The 25,291-nt window shown below is 36.5% G+C and overlaps 1 protein-coding gene across 1 annotated transcript in view; it reads right to left on the reverse strand.

The window, feature by feature from the left end:
- LOC129759664 (putative lysozyme-like protein) overlaps positions 1–23,167 on the reverse strand; it is a gene marked incomplete at its 5' end in the record, with an annotated part of 38,717 nt that extends 15,550 nt beyond the window's left edge. Inside the window, one exon of the mRNA XM_055757173.1 lies at positions 22,654–23,167. Within this exon, the coding sequence (XP_055613148.1) occupies positions 22,654–23,167 (514 nt within the window). The remainder of the gene's footprint in view (positions 1–22,653) is intronic.
- Between the last annotated feature and the right edge of the window lie 2,124 nt (positions 23,168–25,291).

Raw genomic sequence — 25,291 nt, forward strand, 5'->3', positions numbered from 1 at the left:
CAAAAATTGAATCTCACTTTTTAAATAAGGATACCTCGAATATGCCACTGAAACCCTAATGATACCTCGTTGAGCCAACGTTTTAAAATGAGTTTTGAGGGCATAATGCTGCCCCTTTTTGGTGTTCAAAAGAGCTGAAATATGATTTTGTTGTGCCTTCAATAACCAGCTTTAAGGCTAAACGCGTAATCAAAAAAAGTTTGGAGAACCGTAAATCGCTAGATTGGTTTTAATCGTTAATTCAAGGCTGGTAGCGGTTTGACAATGAAATAGTAGGGACTTTAGTGACCAAAATTTGAAAAAAAGTGACCAAATAGTGACTTTGAGGACCGAAAAAAGTGACCAAATAGTGACTATGTAGAACGAAAAAATAACTTTGAAGTACAAACAATGTGACCAGTCAGGCCCGTGCTACGGACCCTTCCGGGGGGGGTTTTCAAAATTCAAATTTAGATAAAATTAATAACAATACCAAAAATAAACAATTGAAAAGGAAAGGGTTTTCTTACACCATTTGTCACTCATGTGCAACACAAAAACTAAAAAAATGACCGATAAACAAAATTTTGGAAACATATTACAATGAATGTTTCAAATTTTCGATAAGTCAAGAAAGTAAGAAATAAATTAGTTTCAAAAGAATTTCTTAGCAAATTTAAAATTAAAAAATATCTGAATTCTAAAATAAATGTCAAATCTTGTACAAAACTATGCATGAATAGATGTTAGGAAAATAATAATAATTGTTAATTTTTATTCATCTAAATTTGGAATTCTTTTCCTCATTTTTAACTGGAAGTTTAGTGAGAAATTCCGCTGTAATTTTTTAATTTGAACAAAAAATATTTAATCACGATTTAAAATGTAAATTACCGATTACTGAATAAGAAATGAATTTTGAGCCGAATTTATTCAATATTTGATGTTTTAATTTAATTTTATAAAAAGAAGAATATATTTATAATTATTTTAAAAGTGCCAGTTATAGAAGCCAGACATAAAACCTTTAATAAAGTAAAATCCTCCATGTTCCACTACACTGACAAAGAAATGTTAGAAAATGAGTAATTATGTGAATGATAAAAACTGATAAAAAATTTAAAATAATGAGTTCAAAACTTTTGTTATTAACACTGCGTATTAAAATTTATTTTGAAAGTTGCTACTTAGAACAATTTTTCAAACTTTTTAGATTAATTTAAAAATCATGATCGATCCAAAAATATGATTTCATATAAAAAATATTAATAAAAAGTTTTTAATGTTTCAATAGCAGGTTTTTAAGCTTTGAATTACAAGCTCTGAGTATTTTGTCTCTTTTATTAAAATATTGGGTCCTGAAAGAACAAAAGGTAGAAATTATGTTTTTTTTATTTAAAATTTGGAGTTAGAGGCTTATGGTTGAAGAACATGAAAATTTGGAATTTAAAAACAAGGAAACAATTGTTAAAAATATGTCTTAAAAAATTAAAAAGTTTGTTAAAAAAAATCCGGCAAGTTGATTATAAAATTGAAAAAAAAACTGTACAATAAAATTCGGTAGATTTATTTAAAAAATTGAAAAAACAGTATGGAAATAAAAAAGATTAGTTTTTAAAAACATTTCAGGAAGAGTTTTTTCAATAAACATGTTTCATCATAACCATTTTGGTGCTTATTTTTTCAATTATTGATTTGGTAAAAAGTGTCCTCAACTAGAAATTTTGTCAAATTCGGCCATTTAGTTTTGGTAATAAAGAGTTTATTACTAGTAAAATTGATAGATAACTGATTATGGAAAAATGTCATTACAAGTATTTTTGACATCACAGCATAAAGTGTAAAAAAAACTTGATTCTATTTAAAGCTCATTAATTCATATAAAACTTTTATTTCTAAATAATATGTTTTTGATTTGAGTTTTTGTAAAAAGAAAGTGCAGAAACTTCTCTAAAGATTTTAAATTATTTTCATTACAATAACAAACCCACCGTACGAGGAAAGGTGTGCTCTGATATGTCTAACCTCACTCGAAAAGCGGCGCGTCGAACTGCAGCAAGGTTTTATATTCGACACATTGACCAACCGTATTGACTGTATATTCTACAACGTGTTAACATTTATGTACCAACGAGAACACTTCGACAACGTCAGATTCTTTCAATTCCTTCACCACCGTATTGCCTCTGGCCAAAACCACCCTATTGACAAGTGTTGTGAACTTTTTAATTTAGTGTATAATTTGTTTAATTTTAATATGTGCAAACGTCGTTTTAAAATAGGCTTAAGAAGAATTTCCTAGTTTTTAAGTCATCAGTCTGTACGGTAATTAAACCAAAGACGAAATAAATAATAATAAATATAAAAGCTGATAGAAATATTGCATACATATTTAGATTCGGGGAACCCGAATTAGTTGAAATTACCGAAATTACCGCATTTAAAAAAATGTAATTTTTGTGGCCATGTGTAAATTTTTACAACCCTTTTTTTTAAGTATTTAGAAGAACAAAAAACACGAAATAAAATTGAGTCTGAAATTGTTTTTTTAAAGAATATTTCATATCATCATAACATTTGTTATGACATAAAAGATTTTTTTTTTTCATAAAAAAAAATGGTTCGTTTCAATCTTAATCTTAGTTACACTTCTTAATAAAAACCCATTCTAACTAAAGACGAGATAGGGTTTTTGTATATCAAGTTTTGAGTTCCAATACAAAAGGTTGATTGAACTAAAAACTAGAATCTACAATCCAAGTTAGTTTCAATTCACGAACCTCAAATAATGTCGTAGATAGAAATGTCTCAAGCCAAGGGTGATTCATGCCGAAATTCCGCCGGAGGCGAAAAAAATTTCTGACTGACTGATCTAGTAATTTACCGTTACTACCGTCAATATTAACACGCGCAATTCAAAATACTCTTTCATTGGTTTATTATCGGTGAAAAAAGTGACTTTTGGTGATAAAAGTGACCATTTTTCGGAAAATAGTGACTTTAGTGACCAAATGATGAAAAAAGTGAGTTTTTAGTGACTGACCCAAAAAAAGTGACCAAGTCACTAAAAAGTGACTCGCTACCAGCCCTGTTAATTTCATATCGATTCGACGATACCTTAACGATGCCTAGTTTTGTAGTAAGTAATCTGCGCACTACGCTACGATACTTCAATGATGTAATTGAAAAATCCTATATAATATCCGATATAATTGAAATATCATCACTCAAAAAGCGCGAACTATCCAAGTTACGAACCAATGTGTTTGTTTGTGTTTGTGTTCGTGTTCAGTTCGATTCCATTTTAATCACCAGAAAATTGTATACCTAATCATGCTATAATTTTGATCTCCCTTTTCTGCTCTATCGTAATAAATCCAGAACAAATTTCAAATAGATTTTTTGTTACTCGGAGTTGGAACATGAAACGGTCGGCTAGCTCAACCGGCGTATTAACTCAGGGTCGGCTAAACTTAGGAGTGAAACACCAATGCATGGGCACGAGAAGGAGGACGCACGCAGAGAGGAACCAAGGACAATTAACCCTTCCGAAGTATACCGGCTCTGGTTAATTAATAAGAGGGAATTTCATTTTAATATTTATATTTTTTTCTCAAATCAACACACAACATTAGGAAGGGAGGTCGGTGCGGCCGTTCTGCAACCCGGTCCTTCTTGGCACGACGAAAATTGAGGTTATGGGCAACTTGGGTTCAACATGGGATATGATGGTTGACACGACGAAGATAGATTTGGGTTCTATTTGAAGCCTTATCTTGAGTCTTGGGGCTTGGACATTTTGGGTACAAGACGGGGCATTACCTTGACACGATGGTTGATGGCGTAGTGTCGAAGCGGCCCGTACCTGGCATTCATGGGTTGAAGTGGGAACATGCGGTCTAGCCTACGAATGGAGCCAGCGGTCTGGGTTTCCTTGCATGCACGGCTACGCGCTCTGTTTTGCGGGGCCCACATGGACGATGGCCCTTGGCGCTACCGGAACGGAATTCCACAGTCGACCTCGGCTGCTGGCGGAACGTTTTACCGATGATGTGGCAGTCAAAATGGCGTCGGCTTGGCCGGGATCGAGTGGTGACAACGTGGCTGATGGTCCGGATTATCCGAGCGATTTAATCCAGGCAATCCCAAAGGCTGTTTGATGCGGGATGCTGGGGATATCAGCCCGATCCCGGCGTATTTTTCGGCCCTTAGGCGTTTTTCTTTTTGACCACTGCACACGCGGTAGGTGATAATTTTCACCAATGAAAAAGGCTCGCACTTTTGACGAAGCGTGTCCGTCCAGCTTGACTGTTCAACCACTTCTCCCGGTTTTTCGCGATCATCCGATCCTCCTCGCAAGCCCGATGATTCTCTCTCCATTCCTCTCTCGTTCTCCTGCTCTCTACCGGATGTCGATCTGTCACCTGAACGCAAACTCTGGTGACGTACAGCAACTTATCGTTTCGTTGAAATTCGACGAGGTGGGGATAGGATCATAGGGTGACCAAGGACATAGCCACAACTTCGGGTATCACTCCCGGGCACGGAAGCAGGCCCGCATCACGTCACCGGTCCGGGTTGGGCGTATCCCAGGGCATCGCGCTCTGAAATACCCCGGACAGATGATCTTCCGTTGTGATACTTTTACCGAATTTGTAACCCTTTTTGCAAATCTCTCCCTATCAAACGACACAACTATATACAATATATTTTCTACTATACAAAGAGCCTTTTACAAAACAATAACAAAATTAATACTTTAAATATTTAAACTAGAAAAACAAACTATAATATACTTGGGATGGGTATTAACAAATCTATTTTTATTAATAACAAAGTGCCTTGTTACCATAAACGGTAACAATAATCCCCTTTCCCCGTGAAAAAAATTACAAGGTAATTTTTTTTCATTCTCATTTTGCTTAACTTTACAAAACCATCATGATTATGTTGAATTATCAGTCCGGATCTTTAACTCTACCAAATTTTGAATGCAAATTTTTATATACCATAATCTTGAACAATGGTGTATTTAATTGATTTTGATTAAAGATTACCTGACATTTTAGCTTTACTTAAAATTATTTCATCACTTCAATTTTTTTTTTTTTTTTTATTCCTTTCATTCCAATTTACATTCACCGGGCCCTTTCTCATTTACACTCTCATTCATACCTATCTCATTCAGTCTTTAAATATTTAATATCTAACTAAGTTAATGATCAGGGAATTCTAAACTTCGCCATGATTAAGCATAGGCTATTAACGCACTAGCTTGCCGTTTTACTATCTTTCCTTTTTTTTTATAAGTGCACTTTTCGATAGCAGTTTTTTTTTTCTGTGAATTTCTTGGTGTTATATTAACATCTTCATTAAAAATATCCAAGCTTTCACTGTATCGGTTTTTATAGTATTAATTATCTATTTTATCCTTTTTATTTGATAGGATTGTAATTAATATTTTTAAGTAAGAAATTGAAGTTTATCGTTTTATTTTATTCCAGTAAGGAATTCTTTCTTGCTATGCCCTTTCGAAACATTTTTTTTATACCAGAACCAACTTGCTCGGATTATCAACTGTGAACTGGCTTCTTTTTATTCTTATTGGTCTAGAATTCGATTTGGAGAAATGAAAATCAGAAGATTTTTGTCGTCAGTAGAAACTCGACCATTGATCGACGATGATCGGGTATATTTTAGGTGCTGCTGGATCATTCCTTATTTATTTTGATTTTTATTTTGACTACGACGTCTCGTTCCTTATGGAGGTCTCAGCGAATCGATCCATCGATCGATTTCTAACCAGCAGCCATTTACTTAAGGTTCCTAGGTATAGACGTCCCTATAATGACCCAAGAGCGACAATTTCCTGGGAAAAGGCTCTGGTAAGTCGATTAACGTGATTCTTACAACCGATACTACGATTTTGCTATTTGGTACTGATTCGCTATTATTAATTTTTATTTCCTTTTTTTTTTTTTGGACTTATTCGATCGTCTTGGATCGCCCGAATAAACTGCTCCACTACATTAGTATTCTTCGGCTTGAATACTATTCCGGGTGACTCCAGTGAATGAAAATCCTTGTGCTTAAGATGACCATCTTTTTGTCGATGCTGAGAATGGATGTCCACGGATATGGAACGTTCCCAAAGAGGTTCTGACTAAATGATGATATGAAGAATGATTGTCAACTATTTGTAGCGGAGAAAAAGACCTCGAGAGCTTCACTTCCTAATGGAAAGGCTCGGATCAGTCTTTTCTCAGTCATGAGAAATTTAGTTAATTTAGTTTTAACTTTCATTTAACTTTTTTTTTTTTTGTTTAAGGGGTAATAAATTAGAAATTATGATATTCTATCTAGTGGGTTTCATTAATACTTGAAAATATTTCCTTCCGGTATTCTTATCAACCTTTCGTATATGGTGGCGATCATATGGTTAACGATCTCTTTTCGAGACCATTTAAGGAAGGTCTTTTAGTTTAGATTGTTAACAAGCTGGCTTTATATGTTCTGTTGGCCAGACGCCTAGGTCTTTGCCGTTCAGGTCCGAAAGAATATAAGACGAAACTCCCTTCTTACCTGTCACGATAGCAGGTAAAAATTGAGGACCATATTTCGCATTATAATGCTCTATTGCGCTGGATGGCCTCATGTTCCTCCGATAAACCATACTCCCTATTTCAAATCCCTTTGCATATTTTCTATGACGGAGTGCATAACGCCTTTTTCCTTCTTCCTGTGCTTTTGACAGGTTTTTCCGGACTAAATCGTTAATCCGCTCAAAAAGCTCTTTTTGTTGAACGATTTGTCTATCAACATCCAAAGCTTTATTCGTGTTGAGATCGTGATCTGATCCTCTATGGATCATTTCGTAGCCGTGGGTTGCAAAAAACGGAGTTATTGCTGTCGCTGTATGATTAGTGGAGTTGATGATAGTCTCTATTTCAGACAGTTTGCTATCCCAGAGTTTTTGGTCCATTCTGGCATAGGTTCGAATCGCGGCATTGACTGTACGATTGACTCGTTCAACAGGGTTCGCTTGTGAATGGTACTTAGCGTTCAGCCAATGTCGGATGTCGAACCTCTCCAGAAGCGACTTAAATTCTCGGGATAGAAAACAGCTAGCATTGTCTGTAATCAACACTTGAGGAACTGAGTTTCGAAAAAACCACTGGTCTCTTATGATGCCGCAGAATTTCGCGCTGTCTATTTTTCGAAATGGTATTAGCATCACCCATTTAGTGTGAAGATCCACAATTGATAAAATGTATTGGTTTTGGAGTTTACTTTTAGGAAGAGGACCAATAAAGTCTAAGGCAATAATCTGCCATGGATGATTTGTGATTTTACGTTCCCCTATTTCAGGGGCAAGGGCTTTATTTGGCGCCTTACATTCTTTACAGGTCGCACAGCTAGCAACATGCTCCCGAATGTCTGATGCCATTCTAGGCCAAAAGTATTTCTGACGGATACGTGATAATGTCTTTTCGAACCCCAAATGTAAAGAATTGTCGTGTCCGTCCTGGATGATTTGTAGACGTTCCTCTGGACTTGGCACCCTTTTCCAGTCGAAGCGTGTGTCATGTGGTTCTTCTTTACTTTCGACATACTTTAAAAGGGTACCATTCTCAAAACGGAAGTCAACACAATCGTCCGGGCAGTCAATGACTTTCTTTAACATTTCATCGTACCACTCCTTAGATGTGGTCCTGTCGACAGAAGCTACACTGCGCGACAACGCGTCGGGTACCGTATTCTCTTTACCCTTCCGGTGTTTGATGGTCATATTAAATTGTTGAAGTTCAAGGCACCATCTACTACATCGCGATGCCGTTTTCCATTTGGCTGTCATCAGATGCGTGAGGGCTGAAGAGTCGGTTATTAATACAAAATGTGAACCTTCCACATACCCTCGGAAGGCCTCGATCGAAAGCAGCGCTGCTAATGCCTCTTTCTCGCAAGCATGATAGTTCTTCTGTGCGGTAGTCAGCTTGTGGGAGAAATATGCTATCACTCGTTCCTGGCCATCTTGCACCTGGGCCAAGATTCCAGCTACCGCGACGTCACTGGCGTCGGTCTGGATCTGGAATTCCAAATTGAAGTCTGGGCATGTCAGAATGGGCGCCGAAATCAACTTCTCCTTGATTTTAGAAAAAGCAGCTTCCGCATCCTCGGACCATCCCAAGATTTTAGATTTGGTTTTCAATAGATCCGAGAGCGGCGCCGTGACGCCACTGAAATCATCTATAAAACGTCGATAGTAATTCGACATTCCCAGGAATCGGCGGAGCTTCGTTATAGTCGACGGACGCTCATATTCGACTATAGCCCGTATTTTCTCCGGGTCTGCACGGAGTCCATTTGTCGATAGCCGATATCCTAGGAATGACAACTCCGGAACTCCGAACTTCGACTTTTCTAGGTTTATAGCTAAATTAGCTTTGGATAGCCGTGACGCTACATCACGGAGCAGTTTCGTGTGGCTCTCGAACGTCTCCGATACAATGATGATGTCGTCAATGTAAACGAAGACGTTCGGTTCCAATTCACCGTGTCCTAATATTCGGTCCATCAACCGGGCCAATTCCCCAGCACTGTTGACGAGACCGAAACATAGTCTACGGAATTGGAACATTCCCAGACCTTGCACACTAAACGCTGTGTATCGACGGGAGGCTTTCTCCAAGGGAATTTGAAGAAAAGCCTCCGATAAGTCTATCGTACTCAAATATTTCGCCCTAGGCAGCTGTCCAAGGATTCGGCCGGGATGCGGCAGCGGATATGCGTCGCGTACCGTTCGTTCGTTGATTTTTCTTGCGTCAAGACATAGCCTTACCTTTCCAGACGGCTTTATCACGGGAACTACGTTCGAACACCAATCAGAGCTCGCTCGCTCTATGATTCCTGCTATAAGCATGCGCTTGATTTCCTGGGCTACCTTCTCACGTACCTTAGGGGACAGTGTGTAAGGATATTGCCGGACAGGAGGCTTTCCCTTCCATTCGTCGGCAATCTCTATATGGTGTTCAACTAAATTCGTAAATGGTAAATTATCCGAATCAGCTACTTTAAACATTGTTTTAATAGTCTCAAGCTCTGTTAATTCCTCATTAGAAAGTGAAGTATCACTAACTTCTTGTTCTGGCTCTTCAGTCGTTCGAATTAAATTGCATTCTTGAATTCTGGGCCATATCTGGAATTTTTTCCAAAAATCCATCCCCAAAATACAGGGTACTGTTAAATTCTGGATTACTAGTGTGGAAATGATCTTGATCTGGTTTGCAAAGTTGAAAGGAATATCTAGCTGACCTAGAATTATAAGTCTGGAGCCATTTGCTGATACTAAGATGGTTGAATGAGTGAGTGGTTTAAGTTTGTGGTTATCAAACTTTGAATATATTTTTCTGCTAATAAGCGTTAATTGGCTACCCGAATCCAAAAGTCCTTGGACCGGAAAACCATACAGTTTTATACTTGCATAAGGGCGATTATCTTCGAATTTAGATAAAGATATAAACATATTTTCCGAACGTTCCTTCTCGTAGTATAATTCTGGAACAATTTCCCAGAATTCCGCAAGTGTAGTGTGTTTTGAAAATCGATTTACGCGTCTGGATTCAGTGACCGGCGAATTTCGGTCACCTGAAGTCCGTTTTTTCGACAGTAGGGGCAGTTATAGGTTTCGAATCCCTTAAAACCACATACCCTACAAATCGAACCACGGTGGTTTCTACATTCTTCAAGCGAGTGACTGGTTTGTCGACAATTTAGGCATTCATTCTGATACGGCGGTCTATGGGAAGCTATTAATGATTCTAACGTACGAGCGGTTTTCGACGGTCCTGGTGTTTGGGGATCATCTTTAGGATCAATGGCTTTACCTCTTCCTTCTAACCGGTTATTTTCAGTTTGATTTGTCTTGGGGCTACTAAATTTAGATTTTGGATTCTCTGCCCTATTTTTATCCGATGCGTTGAAAGATTTATTCTGCGGTTTATTTCCCGGATGTTTACTATTCCAGTTATGAGTCGGTTTCTCACCCACGGAGTTGATCGATTTTTCATTTCCAAAAACTTTTGTATATAATGAAAAATTAGTAGCGTCGATTTGATGTCCAGCATCGAGTAACTCCAACAAACTATCAGTGGGTTGCCAAAGAATCATCTTTTTGTAGTCGATTCGCATATTTCTCTTCAATACTTGTAACTTTTCCAATTCACTCATGGGGGAGTTCATTGCTCTGAACATCCCATCCATGTCATAATAAAACTCCTGAAAAGTTTCATTTCTTTGCTGACGGCGTTGGTAAATTTTACTCCTCATCAAACAGTCAAGTTCAGGGTGCACAAACGCTTTCTTTAGCTCGGCTACCAGGTGCGACCAGCTGTTCAACCGATTTGCTGCTCGCATGGTCATGTACCAATTGAGAGCAGGACCGGAGAACAGATGGAAAGCTGAATCGAACAGTTCATCTTCCCTAGTTCTTTCAGACAAAGCAAGTTGTGTAACTAAATTTAGAAATTCATTTAATTTGAGTCCCTGATCCGTACCGGAGTATTTCTCGAGTTTCCATTTAGAAACCGGAAGCTGACTTTGGGATCTACCGCGAGAGAAATCTTCCTGGATAGGAATTTCACGACTTTGCCAATTATTCATCAAAGGATTCAATATAGGATTATTTAGCCCTTCTTCTACGGTCTCATTAAAATGCGCATTTCTCGTTGGTGGATTACGTGCAGTCTGAGTGGGAATCGTGGATCGGTTTGAGTTAAACGCGGTGTACCCGAGAGACGTATTTTCAAATATAGGATTGGCAACTTTTTTTGGGCAGTTCTGAGAACTATGATATGAGTGTGGCATGGTCCGATCATTCCCTACCGTCGGATAGTAAGAATAAGATACCGGTGGGGGAAACTGATATGGAATTGGCCAAGGGGAGTAAGATGGCTGATACTGATGATATGGTAAAACAAATTGGGGTTCGTGGTTTCGAAAGGGGATTTCCGACATACCTGCCGTAGTGATACTAGGTCGGGTGCCTGTAGTAAAGATCGGGGGATTTGTATTCGATGTATTTATCCTCGTTGACACTGTCGATGGGAACGGATTGGAATAATTTGAACTTGTTTTCCGGCTGTTTGCATTATTATGATTTCTTGAAATCATGTCTGATTCGATTTCAGTTTCGGAAGGTTTCGAGGTTTCTAGAACTGTGCGGCTAGATAATTTAGGAATGGCTCCTGTAGCTACTGAGGATTTCGCGGGTTCGATTTGCGAAATTTCGTGATTCGCTTTATAATTCCTAAGTGTGTAAAGCTCGTTTTCAAGTTCTAATAAGCTTTTCATAAATTCTTGCTTATCCGAAGAACTCGATTTGATAAGACCTAACCGAGATAATGAGCCTATCAAATCAATTTCCGTGTTTTCAGTTTCTTCCCTATTACTTTGTCTAGACCGCTCCCTCACAGATTCTGTTGGACCTTCTTCAAACAGCGCAGGCAATGCATTTTCTTCTAATGTCTGTTTCGGATCTCCATCTGGATTCTCCTCAACAAAATATTTGTTTAACAAGAATAAAACCCTTTGCAACTGTTCATTCAGTCCCGTATGTTTCGAATCTGGAATTCGCTCCCGAATCAGTTTTATACGACAACCTAAATGTAACAAAACTGTATAATATTTCCTTGATAGCTCTTTGCTGCTAGTGAAACAGCAAATTTCTTCGATTTCGCTAATCTTCTTCTCACAAACTTCTATGTCAATCATTGGGTCGCGGGTTAGATTTTTGACGAGAACTTGAGATTCCTCTCTCTCCATTCTTAATCTTTCTTTGAGAGCTTTTCTTTTACGCGAAATATGTTCATCTTTTGCAAATGGTACACTTCTGATTTCCAACTCAAAATCGATTTCGTCACCATCTAGGTGTTCTATGCGGGCCTCACAAAACAAGTTTTCTAGCTCACTTTCCATTATGAGGTTCATCTCTATTAAAGCTTACTATTCCGATAAATTTCTAAGTTTTCTATTTTCTTGATCTACCTTGTGCACTTTCAAATGTTATATCAAAATCAATAAATATCTTATAATCATTCAACAATATGGCATGTAGGATACTTACGTTTTATATTTACCTTAAATGAAAATTTATTCTCTATGATCAAACAGACTTCAAGTGAACAACAAATCAATCAATTTTATATCGTTAAAACAATCTGATCACGATATACAGATGTATTAGTGAGTCACCCTAAGCTGGGTCGAAAAATATACAAATTTGGATATTTTTCAAGTTTTCGCGGATCGCCAAGTGAAACGGTCGGCTAGCTCAACCGGCGTATTAACTCAGGGTCGGCTAAACTTAGGAGTGAAACACCAATGCATGGGCACGAGAAGGAGGACGCACGCAGAGAGGAACCAAGGACAATTAACCCTTCCGAAGTATACCGGCTCTGGTTAATTAATAAGGGGGAATTTCATTTTAATATTTATATTTTTTTCTCAAATCAACACACAACATTAGGAAGGGAGGTCGGTGCGGCCGTTCTGCAACCCGGTCCTTCTTGGCACGACGAAAATTGAGGTTATGGGCAACTTGGGTTCAACATGGGATATGATGGTTGACACGACGAAGATAGATTTGGGTTCTATTTGAAGCCTTATCTTGAGTCTTGGGGCTTGGACATTTTGGGTACAAGACGGGGCATTACCTTGACACGATGGTTGATGGCGTAGTGTCGAAGCGGCCCGTACCTGGCATTCATGGGTTGAAGTGGGAACATGCGGTCTAGCCTACGAATGGAGCCAGCGGTCTGGGTTTCCTTGCATGCACGGCTACGCGCTCTGTTTTGCGGGGCCCACATGGACGATGGCCCTTGGCGCTACCGGAACGGAATTCCACAGTCGACCTCGGCTGCTGGCGGAACGTTTTACCGATGATGTGGCAGTCAAAATGGCGTCGGCTTGGCCGGGATCGAGTGGTGACAACGTGGCTGATGGTCCGGATTATCCGAGCGATTTAATCCAGGCAATCCCAAAGGCTGTTTGATGCGGGATGCTGGGGATATCAGCCCGATCCCGGCGTATTTTTCGGCCCTTAGGCGTTTTTCTTTTTGACCACTGCACACGCGGTAGGTGATAATTTTCACCAATGAAAAAGGCTCGCACTTTTGACGAAGCGTGTCCGTCCAGCTTGACTGTTCAACCACTTCTCCCGGTTTTTCGCGATCATCCGATCCTCCTCGCAAGCCCGATGATTCTCTCTCCATTCCTCTCTCGTTCTCCTGCTCTCTACCGGATGTCGATCTGTCACCTGAACACAAACTCTGGTGACGTACAGCAACTTATCGTTTCGTTGAAATTCGACGAGGTGGGGATAGGATCATAGGGTGACCAAGGACATAGCCACAACTTCGGGTATCACTCCCGGGCACGGAAGCAGGCCCGCATCACGTCACCGGTCCGGGTTGGGCGTATCCCAGGGCATCGCGCTCTGAAATACCCCGGACAGATGATCTTCCGTTGTGATACTTTTACCGAATTTGTAACCCTTTTTGCAAATCTCTCCCTATCAAACGACACAACTATATACAATATATTTTCTACTATACAAAGAGCCTTTTACAAAACAATAACAAAATTAATACTTTAAATATTTAAACTAGAAAAACAAACTATAATATACTTGGGATGGGTATTAACAAATCTATTTTTATTAATAACAAAGTGCCTTGTTACCATAAACGGTAACAAACAGCGCGAGGGGGGAGGAAAAATAAAAAATAATGCGAAAAACAAATAAATTGGAAGAAATTGCACGACAGCTTGTATGCAACAAAATTGCATACTATAAATCAATTAATTTTTTATCGAAAAATTCAATAAAATCAAGAATTCCAAAGGTTAAAATAATTCCCATCTTCCCCAATTTTTTTGGTTTTTTTTGTCCAAATTGACATACAATACTTCAAATTTCATGTATTCTCTACTTCGGGAATTTTTTTGGAAATTTCGAAGGGGATATAGATGATTTAAAAGTATTTTTTCCTCTTCTGAACTAATCAATTCAAGACATAGATTATTTTTCATATTCACCCAACACAAGACTATGACATGAAGTTTTGCTGTTTAAAACTCTTATTTGATGTTGTGGAATTTAATTATTTTATACAAAAAAAGCACTACTTGTTAACACTGTAAAAAACTTTCTAACTCTGTATTTCAACATTGTCCAGCTCCAGGGCGACATAGTCGCTTTATGAATAAAAAAGGGTAGAATCTGTTTCAATTCTGATCTAAATCGAAGCCAAATTAAAAACTCGGTGAACCAAACATTGTTTATTTGTATCACAGATATTACCCGCCCCAGTTTCCCACCTTCAATCGATCGAAACCGTCTCGTCCAAAAACCTAAACATGGTGATGACGATGTTGATGAATGTTTGTGCTCTATGATATTTGTTTACCGATACTTGTGATGTTTAAATATATCATTTGTGGGATTGCCCCCACCTACTGAGGCCAGTGTTGATGAGATTTTATACAATAACAAATGATGCAGATGCAACAAAACATGTGTGCAATTGATGCTGCTGCCGGCGACCATCTATGAATGTTTTGGAAAATCAGGGCCCGGTCCCTACAATTGGGATTATGATGGTGATGATGATGATGATGTGTGAATGTTATTCCTATTTTTTTTTTCATTCAAGGGGGCGCTACCGGGAAGCACGTGTTGAGCGACTTTGTTTTGGTTTAGCTGTGATTGACGTTGGAACGTTGAACTACATCTGTCTGTCACTGTCAAAGGTCTTAAACCAACGGCTTGTATCTGTAGTTCAGAAATTTTGTAAAATAGTAAACATATAATTTTCACATATTTCATTTTTTTTGGATTATTTACACCCATAAAAACACTGTTGATCACAATTTATTGAGATTTGTAAAATTTCGTGCAGATTTTTTACCGTTTTTTACATCAGAAATGTTAGTATTTATTATTAAATCAACGTTCAATTTGTCCAACTCAAGAATGGCAAGAATAATAAATCCAGCGCCAATATTTCTTCCCGTTCATGAGGCGAACTGTACGCTCTTATGAATCCATGAAAAGTCAAAGTACTTCTCGGGTAATAATACGTAATAAAAAGTGAAATAAAGAAAAACCCCCCCTTTTCATGAGATGAAGAAAATTATTCCCCATTAGGATTAGCTGGAAAATCAAATCCCAAACCCAACCAGATGGGCCAAAAAGATGACTGAGAGAAGGGGTAACAGGAGGCTGGAAAATGCCTAGAAGGAAAACGGTGCGTTTATTTACGGAAACATCAAACATGAAAAGGGGGGAAGAGCGCGTTAAATGAAAACATTCAAAGAAGAACGAAGAAAAGCAAAACAAAACACACCTCAGCACACCACACTACACTTGCAAACGAAAACAACAAGTGACGTGCAAAGTGTGGAAGCATATAATATCAGCCTGAGGCTTGAGGCAATGGAGTTTCGGTTTGGTTTTGTGCTAGGGAAAGAGTTGCAAATCGAACGGCCGATTTGGCGTGTGCCAAAAAGGGACGTGTCGACGATTATTGACTGATAGTCAATTGATGTCTCCTTTTGGTAATACATAACAATTTTGGTTGCCCATATTTTCAAAGGTCAAATTTGGCCCGCATAAATTCACATTATTTGCAAAGTAAGCTATAAAACTCAGATTCAGTGATATAGGGGAGATAAGGGTACAACGAGCACCCGGGACGAACTTGGCACCCTTCTTCTCTTAGGAAATACGTCTTTTCTCAAATAAATTTTTACGAGGAACTATTTTGAAGTCCCGGTAATATTGATTTTTCGAAGAAGCTTTTTAGACCCCAGGGTTTGAGAAGTTCAAAAATGACCCCAAATCGACTCAGTTTTATGATCAGTTTAATGGACAATTTACTCCCCTAATTAAGAACAAAGTTTTAAAACCGGCTTTTCAGTTTAATTATATATCCACAAAATTAATTTTGAATATATATATATATATATATATATATATATATATATATATGTATAAAAAAAACATTTTTGACTTGGTTGTTCAAAATGAGAAGAATTGGAACAAAATGGGAAAAAAATTGAGATAAATATTGCCAAGTTTTGTACAATATCCAAATGACTTTGCAATGAGTTTGGGTGAAAAGTTAAAATAAAAATAAAAAGACCATGAAAAAATAAAAACCTTATTTTGGTTTCACAAAAGATATGTGGAATCTAGAATATTGAGATACTTTATAACTTACCCAAACATTTTATTCACAGTTCGAATTTTACTCACAGTTGATACGTTCACAGCCTGATCTTGTCAGCATCCCGGTGCTCAAAATTGTTGTTTTCCTGACGTTGATAATCTTTCTTGTAGATGAAAATGAGGTATTTCCACACAGAAACCCGAAATTAAGTAAAATATATTATCTCTGCCTGCTAATTTTCATCATCTTTCATTTCTTCTAACTTTCTATTCGTTTATAAAAATAAAATCATAAGATGTTCTTACTTAACAGGACATCACTTCTCACCGATAAGGCCGATGAATTAAGTAACAAACATCGGACGATTTTTTTCTGTTTTTCTATAGAGATTTTTTGGATTATTTCCGTACATCGCCTATGTGAGTTTCTCATCGAATTATTGTTCTTAATTTCATATACATGCGTGCCATCATTTCTGGTCAAAACAAGCTTGTAATATAGCTCAGTTGGCAAGTCAGTTGCTTCTTTAGCCGATGTCTGTGTGTTCGAGCCCAAGTGTAAAAATCGATCACAGTTGTACCAGAGAAGTTTTTCAATGACTGTCCGCCAACTGCATCGTTGATTTAAGTCGTGAATGACATAAAGATGTTAAAACGGCTTTAATCGAAACCAAGAAAAAAATTTGCTCAATAATGACCACAATTATTCGCTCTTCAAATATTTGATTATAGAAAAAATAGTTTTTCGCGGAATATTTGAAAAATTCTAACAAAATGAAACGCAAAACTTGATAATGGAATGCAAAATCCCGAACCTAAAAACTTAATCGTGCGATTTTTTTTTATTCGATGAATAATATGTCAATATCACAAAACAGGAAACAGTGTATGTAAACAACCCCTCCGACCGACCTGTGACCTGAAATTATGGACGGTTCTCAGTTCCGACTTGATCATAAATTGGACACCGAAAAACAATTTTCTAGCCTTTAAAAATTCTATGTAAAAATGATTAAAAAGTAATTCACAATAGTATTGCAAAAATATTGAACAACCACTTATGACGATAAAAAGACCCGCAACTCGATACCTACAATCAATTACTCTACTCTCCCCTTGTGCATATTTTCTTCTCAATCAAATGTTTTATAACGTCAATATAATAAAAACAGTAAATAGAAATTATGGACGGCCCCTTTGACGGACACCTGAATCAAATTTTGCTAACCGAAATTAATTGAACTTGCTTTAAAACCCCTTATGTAGATTTTCATCTCACTCCGATGCATATTAACGGCAACATCGGTTAAATAGTATGGGAGTGTGGGGTATCATGGTCTTTTTTTCTTTGCTTCATAACTTCTATATTATAATAGAAAAAAAGAAAAAAATGAAAAGTTCTCTACAGTTATGAGGAATCAATTGATCAATTTCTCCGAGTTCTGTCTATTTAAATAAAAAGTATTGTTTTTGAATTTTGAAAAATTGTGGGAAAACGTGGCCTATCAAATCCAAATTGACTAGATAACAAGTAAAGTTTATGAGTTGACCCAAAACTGAAAGTTCATAATTCATTTAGTTATTTTGATGCAATTTCAGATGTTTATGATCGAATAATTCCTAGAACCTAGCTCGCGAACGTATCGGCGAAATTCCTTATAAAGGATGGACAAAATATTTTTTTTATAAAACTTAATTTTGCAAAAAACGTATTTTAAATTCTAAATGTGTATAAAAAAAAATTATAGGAGGTCTTAAATACCCCACAAAATGTGGCCCACGGTTTCCCGCAAGCTATGATTTGCTAATTGCATGCGTTTGTTTGTTTTAAATTGATGTTTCATCAAAAATTCCAATTCCACGTGAAAGAACATGTCGAAACAAGGATCATAAGCGTGAAGAGCATATTTTTGTTATGAACTTTCGGTTCCCCATCGATGCAATTAGCCGGTGCTTGCTTAATTACGTAAGTATGTAATTTTTTTTAGTATTTTAAGCGTGGTAAATTCAAGAAGCATATGATGCGTATTTAAGCATATCGAAAAATATGCTTACGCAAAGCGACAGCGATGACAGTTGGATTGAGATTTGTATCTCAACACGCATCTGAGATATCTAGAGTGGCCCACGTTTCCCCACTCTCCCCTATATATATAATCTTAATACCTTTTTCATCATTTCTGATCGCAATGAGCACACTTGCCAAATTTCAGCTATCCAGCTCATAAAAAGCTGAGCCTATCGAAGACAAACAAAAAACACATAGAAATTGCTTTTTATATGGATTGATGATAAGATTGAAAAACTTGGAAAACTTTCATTGCTTACGGCATACATTTACTAAGATGAAAGAAAACAATAATATTGCTGAAAATTTTACAGGCAAAAATAAAAATTCACCAATCGTTTTATCATTTCATGACCATATTTTCAGTTTCTCAAATTTTTCTCAAAGCAGGTAATTTCAAAATCATTTTACTATTAAAGTTTAATTTTTTGATTTTTTTTTCTAACTCATTAGCAATCAGTTTACTGTGTTTTACACATAAAAAAAATCCTTTTTTGGTTTGGGCCAGGGAGTTTAATAAAAAACCAAGCTATTTTCTACGCATTTTGATTTTGGGTTATTTTTTACCTAAAGAACTAGCTGTTATTTTCTATTAATTAATTAATCATTGGGAAATGTTTATCTTAACCTACACGTCTTTAACTTCTTCGTGCTCCTGAATCAATTTTCATAAAAATTGTCTTTAATTTGTTCGAGCTGTGTCCCATTTCAAGTGGATTTTTTATGGGAGCCCCTTCCATAAAAGGAGAGATTCTTTAAACTATTATGCAAAACATCTCTGACTCGAAAAAGCCTCGGTTACAAAATTTCTCAATTTTCATTTTAATTTATAAGATATATTTGTCCTCCTGTCCCGTTTTCAGCGTGAATTCTTCCAGGTTCTCGCTCAAATGAAAAAAAAAAATGGTGAAAATGATGATGAGGTGACTTGAAAGGGCGAGGGTAGAATGTTTTATAGGGATTAACGTCAATGTGATTGTTGATAATAAAATCGACACTTGAGCAAGAAGCTGGAAGAAACCATGCTTAAAACGGAACAGGAGGACGAATACGTCCTTAAGAAAAATAATGATTCGAACAAAGAAGGGCAGTATTTTTTTATCTACATGGCCCAAACCAATCGTGTAGCTATCTTTAGTTCCAATATTGAAAGTTTGTGGATGTTTTTGAACAAAATTTTTGTATGGAATAAATATGAGCTTTATTATTTTTATGGAGTTGGATGGACCCCCCACACTCCTAAATATCACTGAAACCTCACAAAAGATTATGAAAAGCTTGTTCAGTAAATCATCAAGGCCGTTTTAACAAATGTTTATTTGTTTATTTTTTTAAACAAAACATGAAGTGGATCTATTTTTGTCCTACCCTAAAAATATACTATCCAGTTAACTGATTGAGTTAAGAAAAAAATATAACTTTGATGATAAAATACTTTTTTAATTACCAGTTTTCCAAAAGACTCTTTGAAATTTGAAATGATTTTGAGAAACTAAAAGTATTGGCATTTTAAGATTAAAAGGATAGATAGATTTTTTTTCTTCATTTTAATACACTATCAGCCTTTGGCAGGTGTGTCTCTGCGGGTGGATATTTATTTTTGCCGATCACTGTATAGACGGAATTGTGTGGTTTGCAATTTTATAAATATATTTAATAATTATAAATTTCAGCCATAGTTTGTGAGTCAAAAGATCTTGGGCATTCAATTAGTGAAATAGACGTAGGGTATTCAAGTGTTTATGTAGGATTTCAAAATTGAGTTTCAGATGAAAAGTAATTATTATTTTTATCTCATTATTATAAGCCTCGTTTTTCTTAAATCCTTTATTATTACAAATATTCTTCCGAAGGCCGCATGCTGATTAGAGTTAAAGTTATTACGGTTCGAAAATGGCTCCAAATAGATATTATTTAGCAAAATTGAATTTTTTTAGAAAGCTACAATTTCAGATTATTTGGAACAGATTTTTTTTATTCTTTATTCGACATAATTCAAAAAAATCAACCACCCAATATACACATAAATGGGTTTTAAGCTGTTTTAAAACGAAATGATTTAATTCCCATGCCAATTTCAAGTCCTTTGCTTGACTTTACACGTGGCCCGATCTTGCTCAAATTTTAAAGGGTACATTCTGAATCTTACTGTTTGGATCACTCAAGTGATTGCAAGGCTTCACGAGCAATTCATAAGACTTTTTTTAATATAAAATCGTGCAAAAGAAACATGTATTATTAAGAACCCAATTTTTATGAAAATCGTGAAAGGGACCACGAAAACTGTTCATTTTACCTCGCCAAGAACGTCTCCAAATTGAAAAAAAAAATCTGAAACTTCTCAGGAGGCGGCAGGATTTTTTTAAAAAATCACTGATTCAAAATCTTAGTAGGGGAGGGTGGGGTATTGTGGACCAAAGGTTAACATAAGTCATCTCATTATTTCGGAAAAAATCATAAAATATTTTTCATAAGTCTTCATTTGGCATACGAAAACTTTAGAGCCAGAAAAAAATTTTTTTAGCCATGAATGTGTATAAACACACTAAGAAGTAGGAGGCCCACGACACCCCATATTCCCTTCGAGTTTCATTTTCAATGATGCGCAGAAAAAAATTATTCATTTCCGCAAAAATCGACACCTCCCAGTAGAGCACTAATAAATGCAACTGACTTAGGGAGCCAAGGTTTTTTCGCGTAAACTATACCATGAAATGCAGTTCTGATGCTGGTGGTGTGAAGAAATATGTTTATCTCGAGATTTGCCCGGCTCTGCATCTCTCCCTCGAGCCTAGCTAGACTTTTAACAGCTAAGTAGCTAGGTAAGTACAGCCGAACAAACAGATTAAGATACACTTCAGCAGCGGTCGGCACCTTCTTTCTCTTTTGCAGGATTGAAAATAAATAAGAGGACACTGCGCGCACCAACGCGCAGCACCGTGGCCCGATTTAATAAGAACATACGAAAGGGCCGCAGAAAATAATTATAGACGTTAGTCACCATTTTCTGCGAGTCAAAATGGGCCTCAAGAGCACTTATATTCGTTGCTCTGCTGCTCCAAAGATTGGCCGAAGTAGGGTAATGAGGGTATGTATTTGCCTAGTGATTATTTTGTTTTTGCAATTGGGATATAAACTGATAGGGGGTTCTTGGCGAACTAGAACTTTCCTCTTGGGGTTATGTAATTATACAGTCCCCCCACAATCATGGGTCACACACAATTATTAGTCACCGATCATTAGAACTGCTGATATCTACTGAACCAAAAGAAATTATATCATATTATTATTTTTAGTCAATCGACAATATCATTAAAATGCATTAAAAATATTATTTGTGCGTTTGATAACAGTAAAATTTCTGTTTGAATACTTTTTATCAAAGGTGAACTATAAGCTGTGAAACTATCGCATAAAATTCCAATGTTATAAGGTTGACATCTTAAACCGTTAAGCCCCTTATGCGGGTATTTCAAAGATTCCAACCAAATGAATTGGTCCCATATAAGCACAAAGGAAGAGTTTACATTTTCCAAATAAAACTGAGCGAATGAAATGCGCAAATTCAATAATATTGTGCAAAATAAAAGTGACCCCTTGTTACAGAATCCACCAAGTTCCACACAATCATGGGTCACTTTTTCGCAAGCAAAACAAAACATTTCTTGGTTGCTAGCTCAACCCAATTGCCCCTTGAACGTATACTAGCGAAGAATGCCCCTAAATGTTTGCCAGAAACTTGTTGATTTTCATGTTGATATTCGGGTGTTGCCATGGACTTCTATGTGACTAATAATTGTGGGCAATATGACTAATAATTGTTACAAGCTTCAATTTTGACCCATAATTGTGGTTTTGAAAAACGTTGATTGTTTCGGTAAATTATTTTATTTTTCAACAAAATTGGAAACAAAATCATGTTTGAAATCAAAGAGGGAATATTTAATGACTGAAATTCATGCAAAGCTTGATGTTTGGTCCACTAACACCCGAATTAACGAACATTTTGTGGTGAAATGATACGTTAAGTGACTAATGATTGTGGGGGGACTGTATTTTTATTTTTATTACATTTTTATTCATTTTCAGCACGCTTTAGAATGAGTTTGGCAAATTGCTTCGGAGTTGCACCAATAGTTAGATCATTTCAATACAATCGTTCACGATTCTAGATTACCAAAAAAAAAACCCTTTCCACAAAATCTACTCCAAGCTCGCCTTGAGTTCAAATCGTGAGTACATGCATGGTGAGTTAAATTACTTAAAGATTTGTTTGCTTATCTTTAGCTACCATAATGATTGGCCAATTGCTTCCGGCGCTTTAGGATATCTACAGAGGTAGGAAAAGTATAAAGACTTCATATCTAGGTGTACTTACTCTCGTTTTCTTGGATTTGTTCGGTTTGGATTTCTTCTTTCGCTGCGGAATCTTGCCGGTGAACTCCTGGAGCTGTTCACGACCGGCCATGTAGTCCAAATGAGGTGGAATGAACCCTGAGCCGCTTGATCCTACTCCTACTGTTCCAACTCCTCCCCCGGCCGCACCCATCAGTGAGCCACCTATACTGTCCAGGTGTTGCTGAGGGTGCTGCAAATGCTGCATGTGGTGGTTGTGCATCACTTGATGTCCAAGGCAGAGGGGACTGCAGCCTCCGGTTGCTCCTCCAGCGGAAGAGGAATCACTGCTGCTGCTTCCACTGCCACTGCTACTGCTGCTGCTCGACTCGTTGCCATCGTCTCCACTGCTCCAGGTTACAACGGTGCCTCCGGAGGTTCCTGCTACCGCTCCGATGGTTGTTGTCATACTTGGGGATGTCGTTGTGATGTTGTTGCTGTTGCTGCTGCTGTTTGTTCCACTGGCCGGAGATGGGAACGTCGTTGGGAAATGGTGACTAAAAATGAAAACAAATAAAATTTTTAAATTTTTTAGAACAATTACTAAGCTTTTTTGTGCAAATTTTCTGGTAGATATTCAAAATTAATATTAAGCATGTTCAGATCTCCAATTTAAAAGAAAGTAATAATAAATTCAAGACCGATAAACCCATAAAAGTTAAAAATATAAAATCAAACAAAATAGGTATACCGATACAGTTTAACGTCAAGGTAGATAGGTTGTTACTCTGCATCTTAAGCGACTATTTTATGCTATAGTGTTTTATACACGTGAAAGTGTGTGGTAATAATCATGGATCTTTGGACTGGCAGTTCTTCTGAAATTCTGCCCAGTATAAGATATTTAAGGGGGGGTAGGGTCTAACACTTTAAAAAAATCGATTTTTTTATTTTTTTATTTTCTTATAGTAAAACATTTCAAGAATGTTGTGTCAAATTTTCAAGTCAATTGAAGCAAAACTGTAGAAGTTATAGGCCTTTATCTCCTCCTATCTTATACTGCAAGAAAGCAAGAGCAGAAACTTCAAACGCGTTTTTCTCGAAAGCACATTTTTAAAGTCCGTGGACATCGTCATTCGAAAACTACTTATCCGATTCTTTTCAAATTTGGAACATATTTTCTACATATAAAATACCAGACCCCAACGTTTTTCTTTTTTAATTTTTTTTACTTTGGGGAGATTTTAGAGGTGAAAAATGGCGGATTTTTAAGTGAAAAATCGTAGTTTTTACTTCAAACAGCCACAAAAATTTCATAAAAATATTTTTAAGTTAAATAAAAACGTTGGGGTCCAGAAAAACATCTATTAAAAATATTTTGCTCTGATTTTTTGACTTCAGATGATTCTGTGCTGAGATATAGTGTCCACCGCAAATCCTGTTTTCTAAAAGGCATCCTCGAAAATGCTCCGTCACCGGCTCATTTTTCAATATTTTTCTACGAAAAAATTACTAAATGTTCTTTTAACAATGCTTTGTATAATACAAAAAATTTGAACACATTTGTTTGAACGATAGCTCTAGAAAAAAATCGTGAAAATGGTGTTTTTTTATACCCGTTAGACCCTACCCCTCCCTTAAGTACCGTGAACTGGGGCAACATGCAACACTTTTCAACTTCAATGGCTTCTAAAATCTTAATGCATACATATAATCATACCTCGTGTACATCAAACGTTTTGAGGTTGATGAGACACCAAATTGACGTAGTCAGAAAAATTATTGGTTTTACCAGTTATTTTTAAATTTTCAAAAACATGCGATTTTCACCCTCCGTCGAAAAAGGGGTAAGTTGAAACATACTCTGTTATTAATGAAAAATCCAACGAAAACATTTGAAAATATATAGTTTTTGATACATTTGTGATGTCATAACGCATAAAGCACCAATTGCAGTAATTTTTAGTTTTGTTCGAATTAAATTCTACATTTTTCTATCAAAAATATTTTTAAGGAAAAAGTGTAAATGTGCTGCATACATTTACGGGTAAAAAAATACTTTAAATATTCTATTAGCTTAAATCATGAAAATGAATCATAGGATGGATGAAATTTGAATGTTAACAAACGCATTATACAAAACAATCATTTCCCAGCTTATGGAAACGAAATTTATGAAGTTAAGTTCTGATTTTCATTTTGTTGCATTTCGCCCCAGACAGGTAAGTAAATTATAAAAATATTTATTTAAAAAAAATTGGTGATTGTCCGGAAAATATGTTTACACCAACAGTGTTGGTAAAAGATAATGAAAGCAATATAAAGTTTGTAAATGATATCATTAAGCCAATCCGTCATACTGGGTAAAGTTTTTTACGGCATAAAAAAATGTAAAAATTTTTACATTTATTGCTCGATTTTTAAATTTTTTTTTATTAGAATCAGAAACTTTTGAAAACTCTTTCACGATGGGCTTATGTTCTTTCTTTCTTTGATATCTCATGTTTTTCTATCACCTTTGAAAATGTAAAATATCCTTATTTTACTAAAACTTTTACTGCTGGAATTCAAATGTGTGCGTATCTTAGTCGAATATCTTTTATTAGTTAAAATTTACCATGAATGCATTATTATAATGAGCATCGTTGTAAGGGCTGCATCGAATGATCTTTAGCAACATT

This window comes from Uranotaenia lowii, unplaced genomic scaffold, assembly GCF_029784155.1.
Source record: "Uranotaenia lowii strain MFRU-FL unplaced genomic scaffold, ASM2978415v1 HiC_scaffold_238, whole genome shotgun sequence".
NCBI lineage: Eukaryota > Metazoa > Arthropoda > Insecta > Diptera > Culicidae > Uranotaenia > Uranotaenia lowii.